The sequence below is a fragment of the Galeopterus variegatus genome, unplaced genomic scaffold (assembly GCF_000696425.1).
Source record: "Galeopterus variegatus unplaced genomic scaffold, G_variegatus-3.0.2 Scaffold2136, whole genome shotgun sequence".
NCBI lineage: Eukaryota > Metazoa > Chordata > Mammalia > Dermoptera > Cynocephalidae > Galeopterus > Galeopterus variegatus.
The window spans coordinates 187,172-196,887 of NW_007728247.1; the positions used below are offsets into that span (position 1 = coordinate 187,172).

General features: G+C 48.0%; 1 protein-coding gene across 1 annotated transcript in view; it reads right to left on the minus strand.

Moving 5' to 3' along the window:
* Window positions 1-9,039, minus strand: part of SYN3 (synapsin III) — a 138,262-nt gene extending 129,223 nt beyond the window's left edge. The window contains exons 1-2 of the mRNA XM_008580644.1: window positions 9,002-9,039; window positions 4,693-4,756 (exon numbers count right to left, since the gene is read on the minus strand). Of these exons, the coding sequence (XP_008578866.1) occupies window positions 4,693-4,756; window positions 9,002-9,039 (102 nt within the window). The remainder of the gene's footprint in view (window positions 1-4,692; window positions 4,757-9,001) is intronic.
* Between the last annotated feature and the right edge of the window lie 677 nt (window positions 9,040-9,716).

A 9,716-nucleotide genomic window follows, 5' to 3' on the forward strand; every position in this document is an offset into this window, starting at 1 on the left:
ACAGAGGCTACAGGGGAGACTTTGAGCCAGGCCTTGAAGAATGAGCTATTGTCCATCGGAGGGAGAAGGCAGGGAAGGGTATTCCAGGTAGAGGGAACAGCATGTGCAAAGGGATGGAAGCAGGAGAAAGCAGAGTGTATTCAGTGAGAGTAACGCTTTGTAATATCTGAGGGACATATTCAACTAATAATGTTAGTTATAGAATGGGCACTCATGGCTACATGCATTACTTGTATTAACCCATGCAATTCTGAAAATGATCGTGTGAGGTAGATACTATTATCACCATTGCATAGACATAGAAACTGAGGCACAAAGAAATAATCTGCTCAAGGCCACAGAGCTAAGTAATGGAATCAGAAATTAACTGGCAATTTCAATAGAATATGACAATACTTCAAAAAGCTTGGAGAAAAATAGAATTAAAAGATAATACAAAAATTTCCATGAACTTTTAAAAGTACCCTTGTATAAGCAATGTCCCGGAGGTTGTGGGGTACAAGGTTGGGAGTGGGATCTGAATTCTGCCTGTGTGTGAATCCCAGTTCCTCCACTTCCCAGCTAATCTTGGGCACTGTAACTAACCTCTCTGTGCCTCTGTGATGCCAGTACTATGTCTCAGAGCATCATTGTTAGGACTGTGCTGGATGCTGGGGATACAATGGCAAACAAGTATACATGGCCCCTGCCCTAACGTAGTCTGTGGCATGCATGATGACAGTCACCAAAGTGGCTTGGGATTGCCCTCGGCATGCTTCTGTCTTAGTCTGCTGGGGCTGCTAGGACAAAGGCCCATAGACTGGGTGGATTGAGAACAATAGGAGTTTATCTCTCACGGTTCTGGAGGCTGGGATGTCCAGGATCAAGGTGCCAAATGATTTGGTGTCTGGTGAGGACCTGCTTCCTGGTTCATAAATGGTTGTGTCCTCACATGGTGGAAAGGGAGAGGGTCTCTCTGGGGCTTCCTTTATTAAGGGCACTAATTCCACTTACAAGGGTTCCACCCTTATGACCTAATCACCTCCCAAAGGCCCCACCTCCTAATACCATCACCTTAGGGGCCAGGATTTCAACATATGAATTTTGGGGAGACACGAATATTTAATCTACAGCATCTTACCACTGGGTTCTGGATCACACTTATCTCTGAATTATATGCATCACCGCTACTGTGCTATATGCTGCATGAGGGTATGGTTTAGGGAAATTATGCAGGTTTTAAAGTTTGTCTCTGCCATTGAGTTAGTGGTGTAACTTCCCCATCTCAGCTGCGTCCTCAGTGATACAAAGATTATATAATAGAACCTACCCCAAGCTGGGGAATGGGGGGAATAATCAGTCTCTGGCATCGTGTGGCATAGAACAGACCCTCAACAAATGCTTGCCCCCCTCCCCTCCCCCTCATGCAGTCTTCGCATCTTACTCATCTGGAACCTCCCACAATGCCTTGCAGAGAGCAAGTGCTTCAGACAATGCTTGGGACGTGGATGAAGGAAGGCTTGTTTTAACTTTAGGCCCTGAGATGGATCTGAGGACATTAAAACAAGCTGCAGAGAAGGAGGGAGGGAAAAGGGAGGGTGAGCGGGTAGCTGGGAGGGGACCTTTCCATTTTCACTGTAAACACAGTCTCAGCAAGGCAGACAGAGAATAAAGGCAGAGCCCAGGGGCTGGGCAGGGGAGTCTGGAAGGTCCCCAGTAGCCAGGAAAAACCGAGGAAGGCAGTGGGTGAGGAGTGGGTGGGGCTCCCCAGTGTGCAGTGCTGCAGTGCCCTGTGCTCACAGCCGGTGCGTGACTTCCCTGAACCCCGGGCAGGCGGGTGGGTGAGGAGGGAAGCAAGCGTGGCTGAACAGGGCTGCAGAGTGAGCTGGTGTTTGTGAGAGGAAGAGAAGGGTCCTGCTGGGGGCTAGGCCTTGGATCATGATGATGGTAGCAAAGGACTAGTTAGAGCCTGGGCACTCGACATCCCTTCTGTGATGGCAAAAATACAAATCTCTCATGCTTGTCAAGGGCTTTGTAATTTCCACAGCCTACAGGATGACCATGGAGTCACCCATCTGATCCATGAGACATCTGGGCAGGTATCATGATCAACAGATGCCATAGTACCCATTTGATGAGTGGGGACATTCAGGGTGCCAATGGGACTATGATGAACATGCGGTAGGGGTATATACAGAGATGAGAGTGCAATTAATTTCTCCTGCTGCTAAAAAGGGCACACTGAGCTGGACCTGGAAGAATGAGCCATTGTCCATCCGAGGGAGAAGTCAGGGAAGGGTCTTTCAGGCACAGGGAACAGCATGTGCAAAGGGATGGAAGCATGAGGAAGAAAGGTATATTCGGCAATAGTAATAGGAATTATTGCTAACGTATATTGCGAGCCTACCATGTGCTAGCACTGTTCAGAGGGTTTCACATGCTGAACTCAGCAAATTCTCACAACAGCCCAATCTGGTAGATGCTACTGTGATTTCCACTTTACAGACGATGAAACGGAGGTACAGAGAGTTAAGTGATTTCCTTAAGGTTGCAGGGGTAACAAGTGGTGGAGCCAGGACTGGAACCCACTCAGAAGGACAGGCAGACAGTGTGGTCAAGGTGGTAAGGGCTAGGCAGGAAGGGATGAAGCATAGGGCTAGAGAGGTAGGGTGGGAAATGATAAAGGAAGATGTTGGGATTCTATCCTAGAGGCAATGGGAGCCACTGATGCTCTAAGCAGGAGAACGTTAGAAAGGTCAGTGTGGCACAGGGCAGAGGATGAACAGAGAGAGAGAATAAAGCCATCTGGGGTGTGCTGGGGAGGTAGCCCGACCCTCTATTCTTACATGAGAGCCAGACAGCTTTTCCGTCTGGATAACCATCACCCACCCTGGAGCTCAAGTTCACACACCATCACGTCATGGATTATACTATTTCGCAAACTTTTCCTGGTAGACAAGAGCTCCACCTGGCCCTATCACACGACTGATACCTCCCGTATCACATTCTGCGTGCCCAGTGACTGTGTTTCGGCTCTTTCTATAGTCCCTGAGTTGCTAGACGTTCTTTACATCTTTATTTAATGCACTAGCTGGGGTTCCTTTTTCCCTTAGGGGTGCAGGCCAGTACTAGAGTCCTTAAAAGGCATTTCAGAAATTCTCAGTGGAAAGCTTTCTACTGGGTGTAATCCTAGACAAATACCTGCTCCCTACTTTTTGCCCTGCCTTGCCTTTTTCCTCACATAAAGATGGGCTGTCCCTGCCAGGCAACCACAGCGGCAAGTCAGTCAACACGCCTGCCAGTCCCAGCCTTGAACTGTGTGACCTTGGGTGAGTCACTATATCTGGGATGCACCTGAGAAAAAGGAGGTTGTACTAGACAATATGAGCAACATCTGAAAACCATGTTTGCTATTTCTAGAACCTTACTTCCAAATGTCTGATTTCATTCATTTGTTCAACACATATTTGTAGAGCCAAGCACCATGCTCGGTGCCAGGAATACTGTGGTGTGAGATGGAGAGAACCCTCACTCTCATTCTGGCTCATTGTACACAGTAGTCGATTCCACTCAACATCCATGTACGGAGTGCCCATTTCCTACCTGATCTGCTAGAAGTTATGAGAGACAGTGAAGATTAAGACATGGTGCTGGCTATAAGCAAGCTGTTTATCCAAATTCTCCTCAAGGGGAGACCTCAGCCAGCTGAATATGGATGGAGGACTTCCTAAAAGGTGCTGCTTTTACCCTTCACCTGTAATTACAATCAGATAAGTAGCCATGCCAAACCCAGTTCCTTTTGGGCATAGCTTCCAGGTCAACCCAGTGCCCCAGGAGCAGTAGAGCTGTGAAACAGACATGGCTCAGTGTGCCCACCAGGTGGCGGCATTCCAGCATATTCCCAAGCAGCTGGGGCACCGAGAAACTACACCCTCTGTTGGCGTGGAGGGGAGTGACCCCTTTATCTCTTAGAGGAGCTGAGAGTGGGTCTCATCTCCAGTGTCCAGTCAAAGTATTGACCTTCTGGAAAGTCTTGGAGTAGGTGGTGGGGAGGGGGATGGGAGGAATAGTGGTTGGGCAAAGGGAAATGGCACTACATGTTGCCTTATTCAATCTAACAAGGCTTTCTGGGTGCCTTCCCTGAGTCCTCCTGTCTCCAAGGCTACCTTCGATGATGATCTCTGTGCCCCTCCATCAGGACACTGGCCATGTTGAATTTGCATCGTGGATCTACCTGTCATTCTCTTTCGTTCAGCTGAGAACACGACCATTTCCTCTTGGAATTCCTGGTGCCTACACAGAATCTGGCCCAGAGTAAGGATTAGAGCTCTTTGTCGAATGAATGAAGCTTATTCTAAGCAAGAATGTAAATCAGACTCTCACTTGAGTACCAACACCCTGGTGAGGGCATGTGGGACCATTTAATACCCCTGGCCTCAAAAGTGGAAATTGCAAGATGGGAGACAAAGATGAAAGGTTCTCTAATGAGTCATTGGAGAAATGACCAGAACCAACTTTACATCTACCTCTATCCACAAGATTTCAACTTTGCACACATCAGCCAAGGTGAAGAAGATGGAAAATCCAGATTTAGTGGAGTCTGGTGCCCGTTGGACAACTCTGGCCTTTAATCTGGGTTTTTACTTTATTTGCATCTCTAACCAGGGAGGGAGGCAGGAATTGGGTCTACCACTTGGGACAAGCAGGTTCAACCTGCTTCTCTGCCACCTTCCGTTTGGGCTCCCCGACCTTGCCATCCGGCATCTCCATCTTCCCGCTGCAGTGCCAGCAAAGAGAAAAGCAGTCGGAGCTCCTGCGAAGGGCCCAGGCTCCTTGCATTCCAGGCGTGGCCAAGCCAGCCCGGGGACAAGTGGAGCGCCCCTCCTGGAGGAAGTGATTCAGAAACCACGATGGCCTGGCGGCTCGCCGTGACTCACAGCACATCAATGGGGGAATTGTCTGTGGAGGCTGAGAATACCAAAGCTCTTTTCTTTCCTTCCTTCCTTTCTTTTTTTTCTTTCTTTTTGCCCTCCCCTTGGCGGCATTGTGCAACCCCAGGGCTGCCCAGAGACATGTGTTTCTCATTATTGGCTCCAACAGCCGCCTTAGAGGACTGGAGAGAAAACAGGACAGAGAGGGAACAGGACACAAGGGGACCTGCAGCAGTCGAGAGGGGCCCTTCTCTCACCCCACAATTTTCTCATCAACACCAACATCTCAAAGCGTTTCTGGAATGGTAGAGAACAGAATTTTGAGTCTGGGAGAGAACTTAGAGTATGCTCTTCCAATACGTTTGACTACACATGAGGAAACTGAGGCCCCAAGAGGGGATGTAAGATGGAAGTGGCTTGCCAAATGTCCCACAGCCAAGTTGCAACTTGCTGCGGCGACTGCATTTTCTTAGACCCCAATCAGGAAACGTCATTTGACAAAGGATAATTTTTTCATGGATTGTGAAAGATGAAAAGTCACACCAGGTGTAGTTATAGATCTATCGATTATCCCTTTCCCTTTATCTACCAGTCTAGGGAGAATGTTCTGCACAAAGTCATTTGCAAAATCTCAAGGCGTTTTCACAGTTCTCATCTGACTGGGTATCTCTGTAGTGTGTGAAATTGGTGCCCACTGGCTTCCAGGCTTCACCTGTTTTCCCTCCGACCTCTCTAGCTCCTGCTTCTCACCATCCTCTGATCCTTCACGGCTCTCAAATGGCCGAGTTCCATAGGGCTGTGTCCTAGGCTTGCTTCTCTTCTCATTCCTATCCATGTTCCTGCTTTCAGTGACTACCAACTAGCTGAAGACTTCCAGGTCTTACCTGCAGCGCACTGGTCTTTCCTGAGCTGCAGATGTAGACGGACAGCTGCCTTCTCAGCACTTCCCTAGGATGCCCCACACTCAACTCACTATTTTCCTCCAAAACTTTTTGACTCCTTCGGTTTTATTGCCAAGCAACCATGGGACCAGTACAGTTAGTGTTCTGGAGCACATGCTTTGGTATCAAGACTCGGCTTGACTCCCAGATATGCCACTTAACTAGCTATGCAGCCTTGGCCAAGTTACTGAACCTTCCGATTTCCTCATCTGTAAAATGGGGATAATAAAAATACCTACTTCATAACGCTGTCATTAAGAGGAAATGAGCTAATACAATAGCATGAGCATAATGATTGGCACATAGTAAATGCTCAGTTAATGTTCAGTGTTATTTTTCTCATGCATCTCAGCACCCCCCACACTAAATGCCACCATTTCTCAAAGACAGATGGCCCTTTTATGGCTCCGGGCCATCCACCTGGCTTCAGATGCCTTTCATACTCTTCTCTGAGGCAAACTCCTACACCTGGCAGATGGAATTCAACGGCCACTTCCCTTAGAAGGAGTTAGCAGCCTGTCCTTTGGCTCATGGCGCACTCTGTCTGTGCCACTGCCATAGCACTCACTACACTGAGTCCTAATTACCCACTTTTTTCACGGTTTCCCTCATCACGCTTGCTGCAACTGCTCACAGCTGCTGAGAAAGCCACACGCTTATGCATCTTCACGCCTTCTCACGTGCTGCCTGCTCTGCTGGGGAGACCTTTCTTTTCAGTGCCCGTCATCCTCTTAGAAGACATCCCCTGAAGAAATCTTCCTGGGATCCCAGGGCTGGGCTACTTGTCCCTTCTTTGTGCCTTCCATGAGTTTCTATAACACAACTCGCTGTACTCCATTTTCAATGCCAAATTATCCATCCTCCCCATTAGACTTTACGGTGCCTAAATATTCACTGAACTCGTGCTGTGTACCAGGTGCTGTGCTTGGTACTGAATCGCATGAGTGGATGAATGAGCTTTCTGTTTCCATGTCTATTCTCCCTCCAGGCTGTGTGCTTCTTGGGACACACTGAAGATGCCAAATGAATGAATCAAAGGAGAGGAGACAGGAGCTGTCATGGAAAGGATCCGCTAATGGTCACGAGCTAGGCACTAGACAAAGATTTGTTCTTATAGTAATATTCATTCCACCACCACTGAGTGAGGAATGAATGAATCAAAGGAGAGGAGACAGGAGCTGTCATGGAAAGGATCCGCTAATGGTCACAAGCTAGGCACTAGACAAAGATTTGTTCTTATAGTAATATTCATTCCACCACCACTGAGTGAGCACCTACTGTGTGAGCTGTGTGATCATGAGCCGTGCTAGGTACTGGTGCCGTAGCTGAGCAAGAAGCCTCACTGTCTAGTGGGGAAGACAGACAAAGGAAACCAAGCCTATGGGTCAGTGTGGTAAGTGGCATGATTATGTTTGCAGAGGGAGACTGACAGCAGGGCCAGCTTCTTGGGCATGTGACTTGTGCAGTTTCACAAGAGCCCCTGCACTCAGAAGACCCTGTGCTTGGTTTAATGCTCTGCTGCTGCCATCTTGAAGTTCGTAATAAGTTCACCTTTGAACTTGTGCTTTGTAAGTGATGACTAATGGGACAAAGAAGCGTGTATATGAGTGAGGGGATACGTGCAGGTTGCATGTCCACGGCTGTTCCTTGCTGCCTTGTTTGCACATAGTCTCCTTGGTGCCCTGGGAGGACAGAATCCCAGTGGTCCTGTGATGCATGGGCGGTCAGCCAGACTCCAGGCATGTACAAGGTAAGTGTGTTACATCAAAAGCTGAGTACACAGGGAGCACAGACAGCCTTGAGAGGCCACGCTTTCTGTTTGTGCCAGAACTTGCTTCAAAGGCAGAAAGAAGTCAATGGTGTTCTAAGAAAAATGAGCAACCTGGAGACCCTCTCATGGTCTTTCTTACTAGCTTAGGTTGCAAATGATGACACAGGCAGAAGGAGAAAGATAGAGCAACCCATAGTTCCTTTTACTTTCAGTCCTTCCTTAGTCAACAATTTATCAAAAGTAGAGAGTGTTAGTAGGATGCATGTGTATCAAGAAGTGAAATCAAAACAGCTGAGTTAGCTTTGTGCAGCATTTCCACTCTCCTGGTAAGAAGGAAATTCATGTGCATATATGAGCTACGAGATATTAATTGTTTAATATCGTTGCTTCTGCGTATGAGTTAAATGTTCTTACATTTACATTTAAAATTTGGCATGGCACAATATAAAAGTAAACAGTAAAATTCATGCTAATAATGTAAAACTTTATTTATTTATTTACCTTAGAATGACATTAAATGGCAAATAAAAAAAACACCACGACTAGTCAGGAGAGAGACTGAAAGAAAGAAAAAACTTTATATTTCAGTACCTTTAATGGAATTTCCCCTCCCCTGCTTTGAAAAAGGGACCTTCCAAATTATGTAGCCACACCGACTGAGAGAGAGGGAAGAGTCTTGGGATTTTAGACTTGAGTGGTGGATATGAGAAGTCTTAGTGGTCCCCGGGTCAGGCCTGCTCTGCCCACTGCCCGCCATATTGCATGTGAAGAAGCAGAGAACTAGAGAGGTCTCAAGGTCACAGTGAAGCAAGTGGACAAGCCAGGTCTGGAAGGCAGGCTGCCAGCCTCCATTCCTTCCTCGTCTGAGTTCTTCACTTCATATGTGCTCCCCCTTCTGTCGGGTATCCCACCCCAGGACTTGGAAATAAGATTTCTCCTTTGCAGACTAAGCCATCCAATCAAGTACTTGCATGACATGCAAAGTGATATGCTTTCCGTCCCAGGCCAGGGAGACTTGACCAGCTCTTACTTGAAAGTAATAACTTGTGTTCGGGGGAAATCAGTGGTCAGTGTTTGGTCCTCATCTTTCCTGACTTGGCAGCAGCATTTAATCTCGTGCTTTTCCTGCAGACACTTGCTTCCCTTGGCTTCAGGACGTCATGTTCTCACACGCTCAGTGCCCTCTTGGTCTCCACCGCACGTTCCTCCCACTTTCCTGACTTTGTAACACTGAAGGGTCCCGGGTGTTGGTTCTCGGACCTTTTCTCTTTGTCTGTCTCCCCTCATTCCCGTAGTGATCTCATCTAGTCTAATGACTCTAAACACTATCTATAGCGGATGACTCATCTATTTGTATTTCTATAGCCTTGACCTCTCACCGAATTCGTTCTAACACATCCGACTGCTTACTCGACATCTCCACTCTGATGTCCAACTGGAAACACACATTCAATATCCAAGCACTGAGCCCTTGCACACCCCTCCACCTGCAAACTGCTTCCCACTTCAGGTAATGGCATCTCAATCCCACCAGTCGCTCAGGCCCAAACCTTAAGGTTGTCCTGACTCCTCCATATCTTTCACACGCCACATCCAATCTGCAGAAAATCCGAAAGGCTCTGCCTTCAAAATACACCCAGAATCTGACCATTCCCCACACCATGACTGCTCTACCTGGGTCTGAGTCCCCATCATCCTCCTGGGTTATTCCAATAACCTCTGACTTGGTCTCCTCATTTTGGCCCTTGTATCTTTTACCCAGAACGATGTCCTTAAACCGTGTCAGACTGTGTCACCCCTCTGCTCAAAACCTCCCAATTGTTTCTCATCTTCCTCTAAAAAACAGCCCAAACTGAACAACCAGCCAAGCAAGCCGCAGAGCCTTACAGCATCCAGCCCCCAGGGCTCTCGGACCTCAGTTCCTCCTTGTCCCCCTTGTCCCCTCACCCTGCTCCAGCCATGTGGCCTCCTTGCTTTTCCTCCAACTCACTGGGCACTCTCCCGCCTCAGGCCCTTTGTCCTTGCTGTGCCCTGTCCCTGGAGTGCTCTTTCCCCAGAAATCTGCAAGGCTCACTCCCTATCCCTCCACCCCCG